At 39.7% G+C, this 26,136-nt stretch overlaps 1 protein-coding gene across 1 annotated transcript in view; it reads right to left on the bottom strand.

Moving 5' to 3' along the window:
• The window catches only part of LOC124776164 (phospholipid-transporting ATPase ABCA3), a 544,268-nt gene extending 519,344 nt beyond the window's left edge, over positions 1-24,924 (bottom strand). The window contains exon 1 of the mRNA XM_047251005.1: positions 24,783-24,924. Within this exon, the coding sequence (XP_047106961.1) occupies positions 24,783-24,924 (142 nt within the window). The remainder of the gene's footprint in view (positions 1-24,782) is intronic.
• Between the last annotated feature and the right edge of the window lie 1,212 nt (positions 24,925-26,136).

Consider the following 26,136-nt stretch of genomic DNA (forward strand, 5'->3'; position numbering starts at 1 on the left):
ACTGGCTCTGAAAACTTACATATGTAATACCTTTTTTACATGCATGTCCTCCTACCACTGTTGGTGAGTAGATGTTTTATCTATCCAATTACACTATATTTTCAAAAACTAATTATTTTTGTTGATAGAATCTGTAACAACTTTTGTATCCCCATGAGTCCAAATATTACTTCTCTCATTTACATCAGCAAACAAGGGCTATACTATCATAAATGCACATGCAGCTACCCAAATAATGACAATAGAAAAAAATCCATAAGACGTTGAACTGTTCTGGGAAACACTAGAAAATGAGACATCAAGAATACCAGAACACCATAAAACTACTCGTATGAAACTTTAAACCAAGAACTGGAATACAGAAGAGAAATACAAGGCAACAGGGGGAAATTTTCCAGCACACAAGCACACCAATAAGAATGGAGAAAAGGTCATCAACTTCTGCAGACATGTTGACTTGAAACTAATGTCCATCTTTTTCAGAAAATTACCAAGGAGAAAGAAGACCTGGTTCTCTCCTAATACACATTTATGCTCAAGTCAACTGGATCATGTGACAATAACCAAACAAAAACACAGAGAAATAGTGAACGTACAGCTCTCATGAGGACTAGGCCTAAATGAGCATCATTTTCTAACAGAAATCGATGCCAAATTTCAACCTAAAAACCAAAGACCAAAATTCAAAAAGTCCTTACAATTGACACAAAATTTCTGTCAGACAACAGCAATGAATCTGTTAAAAAGCTTCACAAAGAGATGGTGGAAAATTGTGACAAGATTAGAGAAGCAGAGGTAGAAACAGTGAAATAACTAGAACAATCATGAAGAAGAAGGAAACATAGGTGATGGAATAAGGTATGTGACGAAGTGTAGACTGACAGCTTGGAAAGAATGGAACTCCTTCAAGAAGGAAAGAGACTGGAACACATTCACTAGGATCAGGAAACAGACATCAAAAATCATTCGAACAGAGAAACATAAATATGACAAATAACAATTAGAGGAAATAGATGCGAATTTCAGATGGAATAACATGGGGGACATCTACAAAGTTTTCAAAGAAGAGAGCCCACACTTCAAAGATTCAACAAGTGAACTTACTACCAACAATGAAGACAATCGTGAGTTACAACAAAAATAGTTCAAAAATTTTCTAAACTGCAAGGAAGCAACATGACGGCCAATTTTCAGATAGCCTCAAAAGGAATTTCCACATCCACAACCACTGTAAGTGCATCAAACTGAACAGTCCATTGGCCAGCTTAAAAACAACAGAGTGTCAGGTGAAGACAGATATAAGCTCAGAAACAGAAACTCTGAGGAAACTGGCAGCTGAAACCATTTAGGACGCTATTAAAGACTGCTGGGAGAGAGGAAGAATACCGAATAACTGGAAACAAGCTATAATCCATCTGCTACGTAACATGACAGACTCCAACAATTATCGAGGCATACCTCTGCTTCCATTTACCTATAAAATTATGCCCAAAGCCCTGCCAAATATGATAGAACTTCAAGCAAAACATACAACTGGTGAGTACAAAGTGGAGTTCGGAAAAAATAGAGCATGCTCAGAGCAAATTTTTAACTTGAAAACCATTCTCAGGATCAGCACAAAAGGGAACCTTAAGACAGTCATTACATTCATTGATTTCATAAAAGCCCACATTTCTGTAGACAGACAGACAGTATTTCTAACACTGGAAGATGCAGGTATCAACAATACCCTCAGACAATTAGTCAAACAGACACAACTTCAAAACGGTCATTCCACATCAAAGGGACCAATATTAAAAAGTGTCCCCACTCGACCATCTCCAAAGTTAACAAAATCTGGTGTGAAGGTTCTACATGGTCTTTGATGGTTATATACCAAATTTCAGTTCAGTATCTTCAGTGTTTGAATTCTTAGGGGATTTTAAAAAGAGGCTACTCACCTCTGCATCATGTACGAAAGCACAAATGTGCCAACTTGGCTAGGCTTTTTTAAAAGTTCTAGCAAACATTTGGTCATTTGCTTTAATATACATAGATAGCTTTTTATGCTGAATCACACCATGGCAAAAATTAGGGATTTAGCCATCCCTAAATATAGATACAAGCCTCTAAGGTGCCTAAAAAATTCGTCGCACTATTCTGAGAGCCATGGTTTGACCAACCCCTGCCACTTTCTGTGTGAGCCAATCACACCAAAAGTTCAGATGGCTAATCCTATCTATTATGTGTATATAGCAATCAAATTTAATTAGCACTGGATGCCCAGATGAAAAGATATGCATCTGCAAAGTTGGCCAAAATTTTCCATTTGCAAATTTTAGGGTACCTTGGGGGTGGGGGGGGGGGGGCAATATCTCAACTGTGTCTTCTTCAATCCTCTTTTTCTTGCCACAGCTGGATAGAGCATCCTTTAAGCTTTCAAAGCTATATTGTTTAATTTCTGGATCTTGCATATTGATGAGTAAGAATACCTATCAAAAGTAGGGAAAATGGATTACTGATAAACACAAAAATTAATACAATTTGAATTTGTAAATCAAAAAGTGTGTAATTGTAGTCTCTTCCAATGTTATAAGATTTTCCTTTGGTTTAGGGAAAGTAACTATGCTAATAAGAAGTGTTTTTACATTATTTTACAGTGTAGCATATAATAAAACCTCAGAAAGTGCCCTGAATATTATAAAATCTAGAAGATCATAATGGAATGCTGTGTTCCTTTAGAAGGTTTTAACCCTACAATGCATTGTTACTAGGTTTGCATTGGTATTTTAAAGCAGCAATAGTTTTTTAAGGCTCTATCGTCATAGTAGTGATATACGCCTGATTCAAGATGGCGGCAACTGGTAGTGTTTGTAATTCGCGTGTGTATGAAAGTTATTGTTCAGTAGTAAAAAACAACAAATATGTGCCTTGTAGTGATATTACTGTGAAACTAAACGAACGAATAATCAGTCTGCAGAAAACTGTGGAAGTCCTACATAAAGAAATCGTATACCTGAAGAAAGAAAATCAGCAGCTGCGACTCACTCAGAGAGCATGTGGGACTTCAGAACCAGTAAATAACAAATCGCAGATATCGAAGGTAACATGTACTGTAAAGGAACCTCCACTCTGCGAAACGGTTCGCCATAATAACAGCGTAGCAGCATTAAATAAACCACCAAGAAGAGTAAGGTTCGCCGACGTAAACAAATATTCGCAGCTCTGCCGGTAGAAGACAGTGCAAAAACCTGTAGGGTGAACGTAAGTAAGCTTTGTGAACGAAGTAATGAACAAGAAACATTTGCAGCAAAACGGCATAATGCCAAAAACAGCATAAGTAGCCGCAGTGTGAATGCTAGCAAGTTTCATGAACAAAGTAGCGATCAGGAAACATATGCAATGAAACATAATAGTGCTAATAAATATCAAAAAGAAATTCAAACAGGAGTGAAACAGTGTGATGGTCAAAGTTTAGTACGTAAAACCTGTAAAATCACCTTATTGAGTGATAGCCAAGGTCGTAATGTTTCAAGTTACCTTAATGAAAACGTAAATCTCGAGTGTCTGGGGAGTGTGTATCCTTCAGCAGAAGCCAAGGATGTCTTGCAAAACACTAACAAAAAGGCTTCTGAAGCTGATGTCGTAATTATGACTGGAACAAATGACATAGCGAAAAACAACAGCGCGAACTTAATAAAAGGTTTAAGAAGCACATTACCAAGTATCACATCAAAAAAAGTGTTTGTTGTCGATGTTCCATTTAGATATGATCTTACAAAACGATCCTGTGCAAATCGCGAGGTATTGGACGTAAACAAACGGCTATATCACCTGTGTTCGAAATTCAAAAATACCGCAATCATTAAAGCTAGCAGGTTTGACAGGGAGTGCCATACACGACAAGGATTCCACCTCAACAACCAAGGAAGAAGATTAATCTCGAAACTGATTACCAAAACTGTGAGTAAAGAAATGGCCACCTTAACAGTAATACCGCTGGACCAAGGAAACCTGTAAAACCTGCTGGTCTGTCTGACAAAATATTAACAGATATGCTCCAGCAGGATCAAAATAACCTTCAAACCATTCACTCTGAGTCCAGGAAACTAGATGTATCCAAACGTTGTCAAAATGGGGCCTGGCTACCAGCAGTAGACTTACAAACAACTCAAGATATCAGCTGTATAGAAGTGCCCTTAAGAAGACAATCTGAACCCTCATCTTTACTGCCCAGGGTTAGCAAAAATAGTCTTCTGTTTTTACATATTAATATACAGTCTTTAAGAAAGAACTTGGAAGAATTGCAGTACTGGTTAGAAACTTCCAACTGTGGTATACTTAGTGTAAATGAGCACTGGCTATATTCATCAGAAATTGACCTCAATATTCCATTTGGTTACTCCTTAGCTATTAGTTACTGCAGATCAACAATTGGACATGGAGGTGTTGCAATATATATTAAGACTAGACTAAATCTACAATACTTTACTATTGATGTCACAGACCTGTGTATAGACACCATCTTTGAGGCTGCGGTTGTACATATACCTAAACATAATATTATTCTTGCATCTGTATATCGCATACCATCTCCTAGTGAATATGAATTTATGGTAAATTTAAAAAAACTGCTAGTCTTACTAACGAAGCCTAAATATAAATACCAAAGAATGTTAATTTTTGGTGATATTAATATGGACATCAGGGTACAGAGTCATATCATATTGGAATTCTTGGATAGCCTAAGAGCTTTTGATTGCTATTGTCTAAATGATAAGCCTACAAGATATAATGCATGTTTAGACAATATAATAAGTAATATCTATGAAAATAACGTTAAAATTGGAGTAGTGAAGTTAGGCCTAGCTGACCATGATGGCCTATGGATTACAGTTCCACTCAGCATTCCAGATGAACAACACAAAACTGTTAGACCTATGAATGAATGCAACATAAGAGCTGCTGGTGGGAGCCAAGCAGTTACTGCTCAGATAAAACTGGATGAGTGCCATAAATGTATCGACATCTTAATTGAACAACTTAAGATTATACTTCAGATTTCAAGCAATAACACTCAAGTTTAAATTTTCACCCTGGCCCCTAATGGCTGCACTACTGAAAAAATGGCTAAAGAATTTGCTGTTTCAACTAAAATGGTGAAGAAGGCTAGGGAACTAAAGATGGAAGATGGCATTTTGGCAACAGCTGCAAACCGAAAAGGAGAAAAAGCTCAGTGATGAAATAAAACAAAATGTCCTCACTTTCTTTGAAGATGATGAGTTTTCTTGTTCACACTCAGGAAAAAGGATTGTGTTGCAGTAAGAAAAAATGGGGAAAGATTCACAAGGAGAAATGCCGGCTCCTTTGTAGCCTTAAAGAAATGTTTATTGCTTATTGTAAGCAATATGGAAATGAACTAAGCTTCTCAAAATTTTGTGAGCTCAGGTCAAAATGGTGTAGTACAGCTGGTGCTTCTGGATCACATTCAGTATGTCTATGTGCAGTTCATCAAAATGTCAAATTAATGTTGGTTTCAGCAACATCCATTCAAGATGACTACAAAGATTTGATGAAAAAAACTGTATGCAGTTTGGAATAAAAAAAATTGTATGCTCCAACATTGTAAGGAATGTCCAGGAAAGATGTGACTAGAGGCTTTTCTTGAAGACAATTTTAAAGACTATGACCCTGAAGAAACAATGGAATACAAGCAATGGGTCCATGCTGTCAGAGACACGTTGGAGACTTGCCAGAGAAATGTTGAAGATTTCGTGGAGGCATTGATTTTGAAAATTATCGGTTTAAGAAGCCATCACTTTGTGTCAGAACAGCAATATTTATATCTTAAGCAGCTAAAAAGAAATCTTGCAGAAAATGAATTAATTATATTGACAGATTTTGCTGAGAATTATTCATTTGTTGTTCAGGATACTGGGCAAGGATTCCATTAGGGAGAACAGGAAGGCCACATTTCATCCATATGATGTCTATTTTGATGGCAAAGAATGTCAGAGTATTAGCATTCATATGGTCAGCAGCTGTTCTGTCATAATACCATTGATGTCCATGCCTTTCAAATAAAGTTGATAGTATATTTAAAGACAAAGACTGAAAACATTAAGAACATTTACTGCTTTAGTGATGATTCACCTGCTCAATATAAGAATTTCAAAAGTTTCATCAATTTATGCCTGCATGAAAAGGATTTTGGCATCACTGCCAAATGGAATTTTTTTTTAACAAGCCATGGTAAATTGCCTTGTGATGGCATTGGGGGGAATAGCATAAGGACTTGCAGCCTGTGCTAGTGTTCAGAGGGTCTTAGATAACCAAATATTGTCTCCATATGATTTATTCCCCCCCCCCCCCCCCCCATGAACCATGGACCTTGCCGTTTGTGGGGAGGCATGCGTGCCTCAACGATACATGTAGCCGTACCGTAGGTGCAACCACAACGGAGGGGTATCTGTTGAGAGGCCAGACAAACGTGTGGTTCCTGAAGAGGGGCAGCAGCCGTTTCAGTAGTTGCAGGGGCAACAGTCTGGATGATTGACTGATCTGGCCTTGTAACATTAACCAAAACGGCCTTGCTGATGTGGTACTGCGAACGGCTGAAAGCAAAGGGAAACTGCAGCCGTAATTTTTCCCGAGGGCATGCAGCTTTACTGTATGGTTAAATGATGATGGCGTCTTCTTGGGTAAAATATTCCGGAGGTAAAATAGTCCCCCATTCGGATTTCTGGGTGGGGACTACTCAAGAGGACGTCATTATCAGGAGAAAGAAAACGGGCGTTCTACGGATCGGAGCGTGGAATGTCAGATCCCTAAATTGGGCAGGTAGGTTAGAAAATTTAAAAAGGGAAATGCATAGGTTAAAGTTAGATATAGTGGGAATTAGTGAAGTTCGGTGGCAGGAGGAACAAGACTTTTGGTCAGGTGAATACAGGGTTATAAATACAAAATCGAATAGGGGTAATGCAGGAGTAGGTTTAATAATAAATAGGAATGCGGGTAAGCTACTACAAACAGCATAGTGAACGCATTATTGTGGCCAAGATAGACACGAAGCCCATGCCTACTACAGTAGTGCAAGTTTATATGCCAACTAGCTCTGCAGATGAAGAAATTTATGATGAGATAAAAGAAATTATTCAGGTAGAGAAGAGTGATGAAAATTTAATAGTCATGGGTGACTGGAATTCGAAGTAGGAAAAGGAAGAGAAGGAAACGTAGTAGGTGAATATGGATTGGGGCTAAGAAATGAAAGAGGAAGCCTCCTGGTAGAATTTTGCACAGAGTATAACTTAATCATAGCTAACACTTGGTTCAAGAATCATGAAAGAAGGTTGTATATATGGAAGAATTTTGGAGATTCTAAAAGGTTTCAGATAGATTATATAATGGTAAGACAGAGATTTAGGAACCAGATTTTAAATTGTAAGACATTTCCAGGCGCAGATGTGGACTCTGACCACAACCTATTGGTTTTGAACTGTAGATTAAAACTGAAAAAGTGGGAATTTAAGGAGATGGGACCTGGATAAACTGACTAAACCAGAGGTTGTACAAAGTTTCAGGGACAGCATAAGGGAACAATTGACAGGAATGGGGGAAAGAAATACAGTAGAAGACGAATGGGTAGCTCTGAGGGATGAAGTAGTGAAGGCAGCAGAGGATCAAGTAGGTAAAAAGACGAGAGCTAGTAGAAATCCTTGGGTAACAGAAGAAATATTGAATTTAATCGATGAAAGGAGAAAATACAAAAATGCAGTAAATGAAGCAGGCAAAAAGGAATACAAACGTCTCAAAAATGAATTGACAGGAAGTGCAAAATGGCTAAGCAGGGATGGCTAGAGGACAAATGTAAGGATGTAGAGGCTTATCTCACGAGGGGTAAGATAGATACAGCTTACAGGAAATTTAAAGAGACCTTTGGAGGAAAGAGAGCCACTTGTACAGATGGAAACCCAGTTCTAAGCAAAGAAGGGAAAGGTGGAAGGAGTATATAGAGGGTCTATACAAGGGCGATGTACTTGAGGACAATATTATGGAAATGGAAGAGGATGTAGACGAAGATGAAATGGGAGATACGATACTGCGTGAAGAGTTTGCGAGAGCACTGAAAGACCTGAGTCGAAACAAGGCCCCAGGAGTAGACAACATTCCATTAGAACTACTGACGGCCTTGGGAGAGCCAGTCCTGACAAAACTCTACCATCTGGTGAGCAAGATGTACGAGACAGGCGAAATACCCTCAGACTTCAAGAAGAATATAATAATTCCAATCCCAAAGAAAGCAGGTGTTGACAGATGTGAAAATTACCGAACTATCAGTTTAATAAGTCACAGCTGCAAAATACTAACACGAATTCTATACATACAAATGGAAAAACTGGTAGAAGCCAACCTCCGGGAAGATCAGTTTGGATTCCGTAGAAATGTTGGAACATGTGAGGCAATACTGACCTTACGACTTATCTTAGAAGAAAGAATAAGGAAAGGCAAACCTACGTTTCTAGCTTCTGTAGACTTAGAGAAAGCTTTTGACAATGTTGACTGGAATACTCTCTTTCAAATTCTAAAGGTGGCAGGGGTAAAATACAGGGAGCGAAAGGCTATTGACAATTCATACAGAAACCAGATGGCAGTTATAAGAGTCGAGGGGCATGAAAGGGAAGCAGTGGTTGTAGCCTGTCCCGATGTTATTCAATCTGTACATTGAGCAAGCAGTAAAGGAAACAAAAGAAAAATTCGGAGTAGGCATTAAAATCCATGGAGAAGAAATAAAAACTTTGAGGTTCACCGATGACATTGTAATTCTGTCAGACACAGTAAAGGACTTGGAAGAGCAGTTGAACGGAATGGACAGTGTCTTGAAAGGAGGATATAAGATGAACATCAACAAAAGCAAAACGAGGATAATGGAATGTAGTCGAATTAAGTCAGGTGATGCTGAGGGAATTAGACTAGGAAATGAGACACTTAAAGTGGTAAGGGAGTTTTGCTATTTGGGGAGCAAAATAACTGATGATGGTCGAAGTAGAGAGGATATAAAATGTAGACTGGCAATGGCAAGGAAAGCGTTTCTGAAGAAGAAAAATTTGTTATCATCGAGTATAGATTTAAATGTCAGGAAGTCGTTCCTGAAAGTATTTCTATGGAGTGTAGCCATGTATGGAAGTGAAAAATGGGCAATAAATACACTCCTGGAAATTGAAATAAGAACACCGTGAATTCATTGTCCCAGGAAGGGGAAACTTTATTGATACATTCCTGGGGTCAGATACATCACATGATCACACTGACAGAACCACAGGCACATAGACACAGGCAACAGAGCATGCACAATGTCGGCACTAGTACAGTGTATATCCACCTTTCGCAGCAATGCAGGCTGCTATTCTCCCATGGAGACGATCGTAGAGATGCTGGATGTAGTCCTGTGGAACGGCTTGCCATGCCATTTCCACCTGGCGCCTCAGTTGGACCAGCGTTCGTGCTGAACGTGCAGACCGCGTGAGACGACGCTTCATCCAGTCCCAAACATGCTCAATGGGGGACAGATCCGAAGATCTAGCTGGCCAGGGTAGTTGACTTACACCTTCTAGAGCACGTTGGGTGGCACGGGATACATGCGGACGTGCATTGTCCTGTTGGAACAGCAAGTTCCCTTGCCGGTCTAGGAATGGTAGAACGATGGGTTCGATGACGGTTTGGATGTACCGTGCACTATTCAGTGTCCCCTCGACGATCACCAGTGGTGTACGGCCAGTGTAGGAGATCGCTCCCCACACCATGATGCCGGGTGTTGGCCCTGTGTGCCTCGGTCGTATGCAGTCCTGATTGTGGCGCTCACCTGCACGGCGCCAAACTCGCATACGACCATCATTGGCACCAAGGCAGAAGCGACTCTCATTGCTGAAGACGACACGTCTCCATTCGTCCCTCCATTCACGCCTGTCGCGACACCACTGGAGGCGGGCTGCACGATGTTGGGGCGTGAGCGGAAGACGGCCTAACGGTGTGCGGGACCGTAGCGCAGCCTCATGGAGACGGTTGCGAATGGTCCTCGCCGATACCCCAGGAGCAACAGTGTCCCTAATTTGCTGGGAAGTGGCGGTGCGGTCCCCTACGGCACTGCGTAGGATCCTATGGTCTTGGCGTGCATCCGTGCGTCGCTGCGGTCCGGTCCCAGGTCGACGGGCACGTGCACCTTCTGCCGACCACTGGCGACAACATCGATGTACTGTGGAGACCTCACGCCCCACGTGTTGAGCAATTCGGCGGTACGTCCACCCGGCCTCCCGCATGCCCACTATACGCCCTCGCTCAAAGTCCGTCAACTGCACATACGGTTCACGTCCACGCTGTCGCGGCATGCTACCAGTGTTAAAGACTGCGATGGAGCTCCGTATGCCACGGCAAACTGGCTGACACTGACGGCGGCGGTGCACAAATGCTGCGTAGCTAGCGCCATTCGACGGCCAACACCGCGGTTCCTGGTGTGTCCGCTGTGCCGTGCGTGTGATCATTGCTTGTACAGCCCTCTCGCAGTGTCCGGAGCAAGTATGGTGGGTCTGACACACCGGTGTCAATGTGTTCTTTTTTCCATTTCCAGGAGTGTAGTTTGGACAAGAAGAGAATAGAAGCTTTCGAAATGTGGTGCTACAGAAGAATGTAGAAGATTAGGTGGGTAGATCACATAACTAATGAGGAGATATTGAATAGGATTGGGGAGAAGAGAAGTTTGTGGCCCAACTTGACTAGAAGAAGGGATCAGTTGGTAGGACATGTTCTGAGGCATCAAGGGATCACAAATTTAGCATTGGAGGGCAGCGTGGAGGGAAAAAATCGTAGAGGGAGACCAAGAGATGAATACACTAAGCAGATTGAGAAGGATGTAGGTTGCAGTAGGTACTGGGAGATGAAGGAGCTTGCACAGGATAGATTAGCATGGAGAGCTGCATCAAACCAGTCTCAGGACTGAAGACCACAACAACAACAACAACAACAACATGTTTTATTCAAATTCTTTGATGATAGTATTCCAGGCATAATCCTTTTTTATATACCAAAAGAAGAAATTGAAAAAATCTACCCAGATGAAGAAAAAAGGTTTACCGTGGGACATACAGTATCTGGAACAAGAGAAAATCAGTTAATTGTAATCAGCTCAGAGTAAGCAGAGTTTTCGATGATGCTACAGCATTCACAGTTAACGTCTTCGAAGCAGATGAAGAAATTCCAGTAGTCTCAATTCCAAGTTTACATCCAGGACAGTATGTTACTTGTATGGATGGGAATTTTTGGTGGGTTGGAAACGTGAAGTTTCACATGAACAACAAGACGTCCTCATCAGATTTATGCACCCATACGGTCATGCTTGTTCCTTCCACTGGCCGACTGCTAAAGATACCTGCTAGATTCCTGAGCAACATATCTTCATGACTTTAGAAGCCCCATCAACATCATCACCAGGAAGACAACACAGTTATCCACAATCTGTTATTGACAAGATTGTACTAGTGCTTAACGAAAAATGGAACTGACTCTTTAGTATTTTTGTTCTGCAAATTTGCTGTGTTTTGTACTACACTTACTTTAATGTCGTGTGTTAAATTAATGTTTGAAACTGACTTATACATTCGAATAAAACTAATTAATTATGGGACTTAAAGAGCAAAATATTTGACTTTTCAATCTTCTCGAAGTGCTAAAATAATAACTTTTGAAACGTATTCTTAGTCGTCAAACTGAAGATCCAGAAATTGAACAAGCCTTCTTTGAAAGCTTAAAGGATGTTTTGCCAGCTGTGACAAGAAAAAGAGGATTAAAGAAGACACAGTTGAGATATTGCCCCTCAAAAATAACCTAAAATTTGCAAGTGGAAAATTTTGGCTAACTTTGCAGATGGATATCTTTTCATCTGGACATCCACTGCTAATTAAATTTGATTGCTATATAGACATCATAGGTAGGAATATCCATCTGAAGTTTTCGCATGATTGGCTCACACAAAAAGTAGCAGGGGTCGAACAAACCATGGCTCTCAGAATAGAGCGACGAATTTTTTAACCATTTTAGTGGCTTGTATCTATATTTAGGTATGGCTAAATCCCTAAGTCTTGCCATGGTGTGATTCAGCATAAAACGTTGTCTGTGTATATTAATGCAAATGACCAAATGTTTGCTAGAACTTTTAAAAAAGCCTAGCCAAGTTGGCACATTTGCACCTTCGTACATGATGCGGAGGTGAGTAGCCTCTTTTTAAAATCCCCTAAGAATTCAAACACTGAAGATACTGAACTGAAATTTGGTGTATAACCATCAAAGACCATGTAGAACCTTCACACCAAATTTCATTATATTTGGAAATGGTCAAGTGGGGACCCCTTGATGTGGAATGACCCAAAAGCTAAATTCCTAGAAGTTTCTGAACCCTTCAGGATTAACACAGGAGTTTGACAGGTTGATGGGCTCTCACCAACTGTTTCAATCTGGCCTTAGACAAGATCATGGGAGAGTGGAATAAAGAACTACAAGAGAAAAACATAAAGGAATCCACCTAGGACAAGAAAGAGAGAGATCTGATTTGAAATATCTCGGTTTTGCTGATGACATTGCAGTAAATTCTACGGACAAAACAGACACAAAGATAATTACAGATACACTTCACAAAATTGCAGCTCAAACTAGATTACAAATGTGAGAAAACAGAATATATGAAAACCAAGAGAGCAAAGAAAAATATACATAGACACAACGCAGATACATCAAAACATTTGATAAGTTTAAGATTTTAAGAAAATGGATACACATACCTACATCTAAATCTATACTCTGCAAACCACCATGAGGTGCATTGTAGAGGATACATTCCATTGTGCCAGTTATTAGGGTTTCTCCCTGTTCCATTCAGATATGGAGTGCGGGAAGTATGATTAATTGATTGCCTCAGTGTGTACAGTAATTATTCTAATCTTATCCTCATGATCCCTTTGTGAGTGATATGTGGGGGGTTGTAGTATATTCCTGGAGTAGTCGTTTAAAGCCAGTTCTTTAAATTTGGTACTAGACTTTCTCAGGATAGTTCAAATCTATCCCCAAGAGCCTTCCAGTTCAGTTCCTTCAGAATCTCTGTGACACTCTCCCATTGATTAAACAAACCTGTGACCATTTATGCTGCTCTTCTCTGTATATGTTCAATATATGGTACGGGTCCCACGCACTTCAGCAATATTCTGGAACCGGACGCACAAGTGATGTGAACCTATCGTCTTTGTAGATTGATTGTACTTCCCCAGTATTCTACCAATAAACCAAAGTCTACCACTTGCTTTACCCATGACTGAACGTATGTGATCATTCCCTACAAAGTGTTAAAGGTATTTGCAAGAGATGGCCTATTTCAATGTACTATAAGTGCAAAATTTAACATTTCTGAACATTGGAAGCAAGTTGCCAATCTCTGCACCACTTTGAAATCTTATTAAGAAGACTGAATATTTATGCAGCTTCTTTCAGACAGTACTTCATCACTGATAACTTTGTCATCTGCAAAAATCCTGATTTTACTATTAGCTAATATTGTCTGCTAAGTCATTAGTGTACAACATGAACAGCAAGTGCCCAACACACTTCCCTGGGATGCACCCGAAGTTACTTGTGCATCCAACAATGACTCTCCATCCAAAGTAACATGTTGCATCCTCCCTCCCAAAAAGTGTTCAATCCAGTGACAAATTTCACTTGATACCCCATAAGATCCTACTTTTGACAATAAGAGTAGTTGTGGTACCGAGTCAAATTCTTTTTGGAGGTTAAGAAATATAGCATCTACCCAATTGCCTTGATCCAAAGCTTTCAGTATGTCATGTGAGAAAAGTGCTAGTTAGGTTTCACATGATGGACAATTTCGAAATCTGTGCTAGTTAACATTAAGGAGGTCATTCAGTTAAAGACACCTCATTATATTTGAGCTCAGAATATGTTATAAGATTCTACAACAAATCATGTTAAGGATATTGGACAGTTGTTTAGTGGATCACTTCTACTACCCTTCTTGTAGACGGGTGTGACCTGCACTTTTTTCAAAAAACTGGGCATCGTTTTTTGTTCTACAGATCTATGACAGGTTATAGTTAGAAGAGAGGCTAACCCAGCTGCAAATTCAGTACAGAATCTGACTGGGATTCCATCGGGCCCTGGAGTTTTATTTAATTTTAACAATTTTAGTGTTTCTCAATGCCACTGACACTAATACTTATTTCATTCATCTTTTCAGTGGTACAAGCATTAAATTGAGGCAATTCTCATGGGTTTTCATTTGTAAAGGAACATTTAAAAATGGAGTTAAGCATTTCAGGTTTTGCTTTGCTACTATATTTCTGTGCCTCTCATTCACTAGGGACTGGACACTAACATCGGTGCCACTAACAGCCTTTACGTACGACCAGAATTTCTTTGGGTTCTGTGAAAGATCACTTGACAATATTCTGCTACAGTAGTAATTGAAGGCTTCGGGCACTACTCTCTTGACAGCCAAATGTGTTTCATTCAGCATCTATCTATAGCCCTGTGCTTTGTTTTACACCTATCATGCAGTAATCTCTGTTTCTTTAGAGGTTTCTTGACATCGACTGTATACCAAGGAAGTTCTCTCCCATTAAGAACTGTTCTAATGGGTACATATCTGTTCAGTGCATGGTCAACTATTATTTAAACCTGAGACATAGTTCCTCAACATGCTCCTGCCCTGTGCTGAAAGTTTCAAGTTCTTCACTGAGGTATGGCACTACTGACTTTTTATCTAGTTTACTGAACACATACATCTTTTTCCTTGTTTAAGTTGTCCTTTTTACTTTCATAATCACTGTTGCCACAATCTCGTGATGGTCACTGATACCAGTTTTGATGTGGGCATCCTCAAAGAAGTCAGGACTATTTGTTGCCATTAGGTCCAATACATTTCCATCATGGGTGAGACTCCTAACTACCTGTCCTAGGTAGTTTTCAGAGAAAGCACTTAGTAAAGTTTCACAGGATGTCTTATCAAAAGTTTCACAGGATGTCTTATCTCCCCCACCACTAAAAAAACTGTAATTTTCCCAATTAACTGTCAGATGGTTAAAGTCTCCACCAATGATTATAGTATGATTGGGGACCTTACATATAAGTGAACTGAGGTTTTCTCTAAGTTTCTCGTTACACTGGGAGATGAGTCTCGTGGGTGACAGAAGGATCCAATCATCATTTTATGCCCATCACTGATACCAAGTCTTGCCCAAACAAGCACACATGCAACTTAAATTTCTACCTCAGTGGATTTGCATTTCTTGTCTACTGCGGCAAAAACACCACCTCCATTTCCCATTTGCCTATCCTTTTGACGTACACTTATATTTTCCCCAAAAGTCTCACTGCTACCAATTTCAGGTTTCAACCAGATTTCTGTACCTATCATGATGTGACCTTCATTGCTTTTTGGAAGAGCTTCAAACTCTGGCACTTTGCTGTGAATACTTCAGCAGTTTACCATTAGGATTTTACTACTCTGACCTGTAGGAGGACTTCTTTTGTCTTACACTGATATTCCTGGGTTTCCTACACCTATCATTATCTGGATTGTAAGGAGAGTCACCTAATTTAAAAAAGGCTTGTGTGCACACCACAGTCAGCCAGCTACCTGAGTAGCCTATCATGTGTAATGCACATGTGTCCCATTTAAGGGGACCCTATAGTTCTCATTCCTTTGGCACAAGTCCAGGAAGTCGCAGAGTACCTTGTCAAAGCACTTTCGAAGTCTCTGGTTCATTCCTTCCACTTGACCAGAGGGCCACGATCAGTTCTGGGGACAATGCTGGAGACTCCATGTGCAAGGCTAGTCTTCTAAACCTTCTCTGCCAGTCGCTGGAAAGACCTAGGAGCCCCGACGACAGGGATCATTCGCTGTAGTGTGCCCCACAGTCTGCAGTTGGTTGCACTTTATTTCCTCAATGTCTGCCGGAATAGCCATACACACTGAGTGTACTTTGTGTCCTTTCTTGCCATTTTCCTATAGGGTACCATCATTTGGCATATTTCAGAACTGCCGATGATTACAGATCCCTACTCTCTTGTGTTTGCCTCCTCCTGACATCGGACAAAACAGGTTTCCCCAAAACAGGTGAATTTACTACAATTGGCTCAGTTTCAGTTTTAGTGACAGGCAGCACCTCGAAGTTGTTCGTTAGGGGGCTGGTACAACACCCTGAGTCCTCCCTGGCCCCCTTCCACCTTGTACATGATGCCTAGATCCACCACTGCCACACCACTCGCGATCACTTGAATCTATAATGACAGATCGTGTACACTCTGCATAGGAACTGGGATCCATGGTACAGGATAGTACTCGAGATACCTCTGGTGCAGGTATCACAAGGGAACAACTCCCGGAAGCTCTTTTGCTAATCGTTTGACAGTAGTCAGAGTGATTTCCTGCTGCTTACGAACGTCAACCCACTCATCCCATGTTCAAGAACAGCGTTCACAGTTGGGCTCCATTTCGGCTGCTGCAATGTATTATTAGGCAGTGAACTAATAACTTTAAATTAAGACCGATGATTATCTTTCAGTCTGTTGCGCTAAAAAGTTACCAATTCCCTATAGTAAATGAAGCAAATACACAAAACTTGATTTCTATTAACGTAACACAAAAACCTATGGTAAAAACTATCAGTTGTCTAAATCGTTTGGAGGTTAATTATGGTTGTTAGCAAGCTCGAAAACTGTTAATTTACAATACATGCAGATAATATATAGGGCTACTCCTCTTTAACAGAAAACCAGATGTAACAGTAACTAAATCACAAACGGCGATTTGCTACAGTCTGCTCGCAGATTATGCAAAGGGCAATGGTAGCTTCTGAAAATTTTCAAAATGCACGTTTTTCTGAGTTATGAGGTGATGTACTTTTTGACAGAACTTTGAACCGCAAACGCTGACTTGCTAAGAAATAAATTATGTAACCAAAACACTCAAACCGGTAACTTACGAAAATATAATTGGTAAGCGTCCGAAGATTCTTAAAATAACCTAACCCTCCCACGCAATTGCACAACGAAATTAGAGAACGATTGTTTTGAACAAGGACAGGCCTACTGTTCTCAAAAATTTTAAAAGAGCTCAATTAAGTTTAAGCCTGCAATTGACGATAACAGTACGAGTTTATCGCGAATGTTCGCAAATTCAAAACGTATCGCTATACTTATTGGTATATATATATATATATATATATACGTGCAATACGCACGTGCGAATATATATATATATATATATATATATATATATATATATATATATATATATATATTCGCACGTGCGTATTGCACGGATTTTTCACTTAGCTCATTCTGTGCACACTTCTACACCACCTACAATGCAGCATGACTTTATCTCTATGAAAATCTCTAATGTGAAGCAACCGAACGCACGTCTTCTACCTGTTGCACCTAACAATCAAACGGAATAACGGATTAAATAAAACCACAATTAAAGAAAGATCGAAGAATAGAATTATCACTTTATGGATCTGAGTTCCTAACAGTGAATAAAAGAGGTGAAAAAGGGAAATTGGAAAAGAAAGAAGGAGAAAATACTCCGAAAGGTTTTTAGATCTCAAACAGTAACAAAAACAATGTGAGGACGTAGAACCACTGGTTCCAACGCTCCCCCTCCCCTCTGTAATACGCGCTGTGCGCTACACTCCTTGTGTGTACGCTGAGGGGATGTAAGTATTCATAGTATGTGACGAGAGTGCGAGTGACTTTTTTACCGTCGGAATTGCCACGCCCCCTCCCCACCAAGTACAACACCAAACGGAAGAATAGAAGAAATGAAGGTCAATTCACAAAAAGTAGAAAAAATTGCAGACACAATAAGAAAGAGGAGATTACAGTTTTATGGTCATATTTACATAATGATTACAATAGGCTAACGAGGAAAAATTTTAATTTTATTTCCAAATTAAAAAAAAGGTCACGTCATAGCTGGAAGGGATCTGAGAAAACGTAACGTCTCAGAAGACTCCATACACGACAGGGAAAGTTTCAGGTTACTGATAAATACTACAAAATTTCCTCTCCAACAACAACAGAAACGACGGACAAGGCAGGCCAACAGCCAAGGCATGGAAAAGTTCTTGGAACATAGAAAGAAAAAGACCTATCTCTTAGGTTTTAAGCTGTTTGTAACTGGCCAGATTCTGTAACAATAATAATAATATATTTTTAGAATACAGCTTTGTTACGAAAAATTTAGCATTTTACTGAACATGGCCAAGTAGCACATATTTTTAAAGTTTATAAGAAACTGAATAAACTGGTGTGCATGATAGTACGTCTAACAGTTTTTGAGATATGGCCGTATTAAGGTTTCAAAATATGACAAAAATCGCACTAATCTGGAAACTTTAAAAATTGATAGCTCGGAAACACAATGTATACAAATCCTTAATTTTGGATTTTACCTAATTTTGATATCTAGAATATAATGACAAATAATTATAAATAATTAAAGTTAAAATTTATTTTGTTATTGGTTGATCTCACAGGGAATGATTCACCCTGCAAAATTCTGGTTTTTCATACCACCAGAGAATTAAGCTCTGACAAACTTTGCATCATATCTCACAACTTACATGACTAGTTCCTCATCTGGTAAGCATATATTCTCACAAAATTTTCTACTAACGAAATTATACGTAGAAAAATAAGGTGGAATCTACTGAAATAAAAACTGGTACATGTTCAATGTTACGACATTTGCAGTGTTGGCTCAATTGTTTTGCCTTTGATATAGTAATGTGTGGAGGTTACACATTACACACTAACAGTGTGAATGGGTGGATGCACATTTCACTTGATGGGAGAATTAAGTATTTACATGTCTATCATTTGGGTGACACTCAATCCACACTGTTGAAACCCCTTTCCATCAGGTGTTGGCTAAAATGTGCAGTCTCAATGTGTGTTTTGTCAATAAAGGTCGCTTTCTCTTTGAGATAGTCAACAACAACATATTTGTACGGCTTCTACCACAATTGAGTATTACACCTCAGTTTCTTCCTTTTCTTCTGCCAATCTCGGATTAGGCCTTATGGCATGTTCCAGTCTCAACATCTCTTCCTCAGCCTTCCCACTCCCCTTCTTCCAATAGACTTGTATTTCATTTCTTGTCATGCTATTCTGTGAAGTGACATACCGGTACACAAAACATGCTCTTTCCAATCCTACTTTCATTGTATTACTTTTTCAGTTAATGGCTTTCCTTATTTCATCATGTCTTTTCTGGAGTTTCTTTTACAGCCTTTCACTGATCTAAGGATCGTCATTTCTGATGTTTCAAGTTGTCTTAGAACTTTGTTATAAAATTTCATTTAAGTTTCTCTTCTAGTTTTACCCTACAGTGTTCTTGTTGTTGTGCCATGTATGTCTTGATAGGTGTTAATTTACTTTTTATGTCTTTCTCTTCTTCAAAAGTTATTTTCCTTCTATATGGCATACAGGTGAAATACCAGAGGAATGGAGGTGCACAAAAGTTATCGAAACAGAAGTACACAAATAATTACAGATATATAGATGGAGCATTCTGAATTCTAGAAATGTCCTACTGTAAATTATCAGCTCTAAATTAATTCTATCTAATCTAGGTGCTTTCCTGTTTTTTGTTTTCTTGAATGCTTGTTTCAATTCTTTCAAATCTGTTAAATGGGTCCATACCTGTGCTTTCTTTTCCATTGGCTCTTCTACACCTGGACTATATCGTAATTTCATGTAGTGAATTATCCAGTCTTCTAAAGGAATGATATTTGTAGTTGTAGTATCTTTGGTTGTTCTTTTTAGCTGTCTGATAAGATAATACGCTATTTCCTGTCTATTGTGTATGTCACGTTCAATTCTTCTTATAAATGCATCCCATGAGGATCTGTGAGCCTGTCTTTCTATATTTTTGGTTCCATTCCTGATTTCTATGTATTTCTCTTTAGCCTGCTCGGTCTGTTCCTGTAAGAACACCCTATATGCTTTATTTTTCTTTTCTATGGCTTCTTCTGTCACTTCATTCCAATCTTAAGCCCCCTTTTACTATCTGTTTTGCGTTTTTCACCTAGTATATCTTTAGTCACGTGTGTTATGGCATTTCTAATGTTTGTCCATTCTTCAGTTAGATGTTTGCTTGAAGGCATTTGTTGGAGTCCTTAAAAGTTTTTCTTGGATTTCTTTCAGTTTTCCTCTTGTTCTGCTTCTCACATCTTTACCACAGCTGGATATTTTATTTAACAAGGTAGTGGTTTGTATTCAAGTTTCTCACCCTATATACTTCTGTGTCTATCACCCTTAAGACTAGATTTGTATTTACTATTGTTTAATCAATAAGAAATCAAAGGTCTTGTGAAGACCATGTGTATTTGTATATGTATTTCGGCTTAAAAAATGTACTAGTTACCAGTACTTTCAGTTCAATAAAGGCGACAAACTCTCAGTTTTATTCCACTGGTATTAATGGTATCTTCTCCATTGTTGCCAAAATGACATAGTCAGTGCACCAATTTGGTGCATCAGTTTTAGTTATTTAAGTCATTCATCTGTACACTCACGTATTATGTTGCATAAATCCCATCATTAATAAAAGCCTTTAGAGTTGTGTAAATAATAAAATTATACATTAATTTGCAGTATACTCTACCCCTGTAGAGTATACTGACAAACCAATTAAAATTTGTGTTTATTTACTCCTGTGGGTAAGTGTGGGAATTAGGCCTATTAGTAAACTACCTTATTACTGCACATCTTAGGAGAAAGCAAGTATTTGGGAAAAATCTACTGCTCTTTAAGTCACAGTAATAACTAAAACTAGTGATTGGTTTCATTTAAAAATCTGGGTATTCTTACTGCACTGGCTGAGTACATCTATCCAGTTTGTTGTACATACCAGGGAAACCATTAGTAGACTAAGTATTTTACTTATTGTTCTATACATAATCATAGAACAAGAGCTAGTTTGAACTTCCATTTACCAACAAAAAACAAATAAATACTTCATACTGCGTTTTCTATCAGAAAATAATTGCCTAAGAAGATGGAAAAGATTACTATGTAACAATATTATGAAAAGGCTAGTTGCTACTCACCACATGGCGGAGATGTTGAGTCACAGACAGGCACAACAAAAAGACTGTCAGAAAGGGACCTTTCGACCAACAAGGCCTTTGTTCCATAAAAACACGGGAGAACTGCCGGATATCAGTAACTTCCTGCCACGATATTTCGGCGCAGAGTCTTCTGGCCATCTTCAGGTGAGTGCCACTGTAGTAGTACTGGCGAGTAGGCGCTGAGCTCCGCTATTTAAAGCCTTCTGAGGTGACATTGCGCATGCGCTGCTCAGCGTGAGCGTTCATAATGGCTCCGTGCGCTGCGCCTCGCGCCCTCCACTGTTAAAGCCTGGCGTATCGGTGTCAGGTCGATTTCCATCCTTATGCAGATGACTACGTCGACTACGAAGTTTCTCTATAACAGGATTCCAAGCAGAGTTCAGCTGATAACCACTCTCTCGATTGATGAGGCTCTCGTTGTCAGACAATCTTATTTCCACAGATTCATTGATAATCGAGCTCCAAAAGTTAGATGTATGGGCCAAAATTTTTGTGTCGTCGTAATTCGTGGAATGGTCTGTGGAAATACAATGTTCGGCGATTGCGGACTTGGTGGGTTGGAGAAGGCGAGTATGCCGTTGGTGTTCCACAATGCGTTCCTGCACAGTTCGTGTTGTTTGCCCTATATATGATTTGCCGCATTCACACGGAATTTTGTAAACACTTGGTTTACGCAGGCCCAGGGCGTCTTTAACGGATCCCACCAGTGATGAAATTTTGGTAGGAGGGCGAAAGATGACTCTCACTTGATACTTTCTCAATATTCTGCCTATCTGTGAAGAAATATTCCCAATAAATGGTAGATAAACAGTCGATCTGAAGGCCTCTTCCTCTTCCTTGTTCCGTCGTTTGTAGGTCTTCATCACTCTGTTCACTTGCCTAGGTGAAAAGCCATTCTCCAAAAATACTTTTTGCAGGTGTTCCAGTTCCGCTTCAAGACTGTCGGCGTCAGAGATAGTATGGGCACGGTGGACCAAAGTTTTGAGAACGCCCATTGTTTGTGCTGGATAGTGGCGACTAGTAGCTTGTAGATACAGGTCTGTATGAGTGAGCTTTCTGTACACCGAGTGACCAAGTGTGCCGTCACTCTTCCGTTGCACCAAGACACATCACATAAAGAATTCTGGTGATTTTATCAGTCGACTTCAGTCACTACAACTGCAAAGTAGTGATTTATTGGTCAGTTTTGATGTGGTTTCACTGTTCACAAAGGTGCCTCTGGTGGACTCACTACACCTCATTGGCAATATGTTTGGTGCAGACATTACAGCGCTGTTTGAGCACACTCTCTCCTCTACATATTTTATATTTAACAACGAATTTTACGAACAATCTGATGGTGTCGCCATGGGGAGTCCTTTGTCTCCCCTGGTGGCCCATCTTTTTATGGAAGATTTTGAGGAGAGAGCACTCGACTCTGCCACTTTTAAACAGACAATATTTTGGCGGTACGTTGGCGACACTTTTATAGTGTGGCCTCATGGTCTGGACCGTCTCCAAGAATTTTTACGTCACATGAACTCCATACATGAAAACATAAAGTTTACCATGGAGATAGAGAGAGATGGTTGTCTGCCATTTTTAGACGTCTTGGTGGAACGGAAGAGTGACGGCACACTTGGTCACTCGGTGTACAGAAAGCCCACTCATACAGACCTGTATCTACAAGCTACTAGTCGCCACCATCCAGCACAAACAATGGGCGTTCTCAAAACTTTGGTCCACCGTGCCCATACTATCTCTGACGCCGACAGTCTTGAAGCGGAACTGGAACACCTGCAAAAAGTATTTTTGGAGAATGGCTTTTCACCTAGGCAAGTGAACAGAGTGATGAAGACCTACAAACGACGGAACAAGGAAGAGGAAGAGGCCTTCAGATCGACTGTTTATCTACCATTTATTGGGAATATTTCTTCACAGATAGGCAGAATATTGAGAAAGTATCAAGTGAGAGTCATCTTTCGCCCTCCTACCAAAATTTCATCACTGGTGGGATCCGTTAAAGACGCCCTGGGCCTGCGTAAACCAAGTGTTTACAAAATTCCGTGTGAATGCGGCAAATCATATACAGGGCAAACGACACGAACTGTGCAGGAACGCATTGTGGAACACCAACGGCATACTCGCCTTCTCCAACCCACCAAGTCCGCAATCGCCGAACATTGTATTTCCACAGACCATTCCATGAATTACGACGACACAAAAATTTTGGCCCATACATCTAACTTTTGGAGCTCGATTATCAATGAATCTGTGGAAATAAGATTGTCTGACAACAAGAGCCTCATCAATCGAGAGAGTGGTTATCAGCTGAACTCTGCTTGGAATCCTGTTATAGAGAAACTTCGTAGTCGACGTAGTCATCTGCATAAGGATGGAAATCGACCTGACACCGATACGCCAGGCTTTAACAGTGGAGGGCGCGAGGCGCAGCGCACGGAGCCATTATGAACGCTCACGCTGAGCAGCGCATGCACAATGTCACCTCAGAAGGCTTTAAATAGCGGAGCTCAGCGCCTACTCGCCAGTACTACTACAGTGGCACTCACCTGAAGATGGCCAGAAGACTCTGCGCCGAAATATCGTGGCAGGAAGTTACTGATATCCGGCAGTTCTCCCGTGTTTTTATGGAACAATCAGTACGCCGGGAAAGCTTTAAACATCACAATAAGGCCTTTGTCAAAAGAGACAACACACACACACATTCACAGAATTGTAGGGTAGCGTGGAGGGTAAAAATCGTAGAGGGAGACCAAGAGAGGAATACAGTAAACAGATTCAGAAGGATGTAGGTTGCAGTAGCTACTGGGAGATGAAGACGCTTGCACAAGATAGAGTAGCATCGAGAGCTGCATCAAACCAGTCTCTGGACTGAAGACCACAACAACAAACACTCACACACGCATACGCATGTGCAGCCACAGTCTCTGGCGTCGGAAGCCTTTTTGTTGAGCCCATCTGCGACTCAGCATCTTCACTATATGGTGAGTAGCAACTATACTTTTCATAATATCGTTACATTCCATCCTGGGTTTTCCATTGCTCAAAAGATTACTATTTGAGTTAAAAAGACAGCAAAACCATACTTCATAACTAATGCATACTGCACACTTAAAGATTACTACAAGACTCAGAGTGGGGGTTAATAATGAAAGGGTGCAACTACAATACAAAGTCCCATTTCAGTTCACTGTCAGAATGTAATCCGTTTACAAGAAAATTATGTGCTGAGATCCATAATGCATGATAGGATGTTACTGGTATTCTCCTGAACTCAACATTGCACTCTTTATATGGGGAGAGTAGGGATGTTGATTCAGTTTCCCTGATGGACTGAAGCAAGTACATGGAGATGTGTATGGGGCATAGTAGCATGTTTATGGACCTGGAGTCAGTTTTCCAAATAGACTGAAGGAATTACAAAGGGCAAACTAGCTTGTTTTTTGTACTGGAGTCACCAGTGGCGGTCCATAGTGTGTGTAGTAAAACAGTGAAAAACTATGTTTTCTATTGTATGTTACCTGGTGCAGACTGTTTATAACCAAAGGAAATCTGATATTTTTTAGTATTAATAATAATAATAATAATAATAATAATAACAATAACACTTACATGGTGTTCCCCCACAGGATTTAGTCCTGTCCCTTGGACCATATGTCTCAAAAGTTGGAAATAATTTATTGGTTTGCCAGTTTGACTGTGGGCTAGACAGTCCAAGTGGTTGCCGTAGTTCAGCAGGAAATCGTATTGTCATCTAAAGTAAATAAATAAAAATTGTAGTATTTTTGACACTTTTAATATTTTCATATTATGTTAGTTTAACTGTAAATAAATGTCATAGATTATTGTTTTTATTTCTTAGCTAAATAACAGTCACCGGCGACCAAAGTTAACTGTAACCACACTCCACATTTATTAACGACTCTCCAAAGAATCTGCTGTTATGACATATATGCAAGAAATAATGAAGGAACATGCTTTAGTGAAACTGCTTTAGTAAATATTGAGAATCAGTATGTTTTCATTGTTGATACACAACAAGTGACATCACACTAGTAATCATTCTGGTTTGAGAGCTGTCAAAATGCTTCCTCACATATTTTGAGTCGCAGTTAGGCATGACAAAAAGACTGTCACAAATAAAGCTTTCAGCCATTAAGGCCTTCCTCAACAACTGGCTTATGGTTCTGTTCCTCAACAGTGCACTACTGGCTCACTGACCCACATGCTCAATGTGATCCGAATTGCTCGCAGAACTGAAGCAGATAAAAAATTTCATAGCTCTGACATGTCTCAACTTCTTTGTTGCCTCAATACTGCGTGTACCTCCACATTTCATACACTGGACTTGTTCAGAAAGTGGTCCTTGATGTCACAGCTGAATCAACCTACTACGTAGGCAAAGTTGTGTCCCTACTATAATGGCATACAATCATGGTGAAATTGTAATCCGAGTATATGAAGTTTCACTACCCCTTTTTTAAATTCTTTTTAAGGTTATCAATCTTCTGACCAAGATGGTGTCCAACAGGCACAATATTTCGGCGATCAGGCATGTCGCCATCGTCTTGGACACTATGAACCGGCACTACACCAGTGGACCGTTCGAGCAACAAATACGCTGGGAGAAACTGAAGAATCATAACTTCAAAACTGACTTACAAAACAACAACTCAACAACTAACTCGCAGCCTCACTGCATCGATTTATATAGAATTTTAACAATAGTTTCCAAAATAAAGCATTATTAATTTTGTACAATTTTGATGTTACAATTAAACTTTACAAAACGTAAAGAAACTGATATTACAGTCGAATAAGATATAAAATACAATATTTGAATAACCATCTTTGATAATAATATCTTCAAATTTCCTTAAGAAAATCATTCTGAACTTTAATTACAATAATGTCTCGTATTATTTTAGTTATGTAATTAACTACAGTTTGGATCTGGCTCCTAATA

Source organism: Schistocerca piceifrons, chromosome 2 (genome assembly GCF_021461385.2).
Source record: "Schistocerca piceifrons isolate TAMUIC-IGC-003096 chromosome 2, iqSchPice1.1, whole genome shotgun sequence".
In the NCBI taxonomy this organism is placed as follows: Eukaryota; Metazoa; Arthropoda; class Insecta; order Orthoptera; family Acrididae; genus Schistocerca; species Schistocerca piceifrons.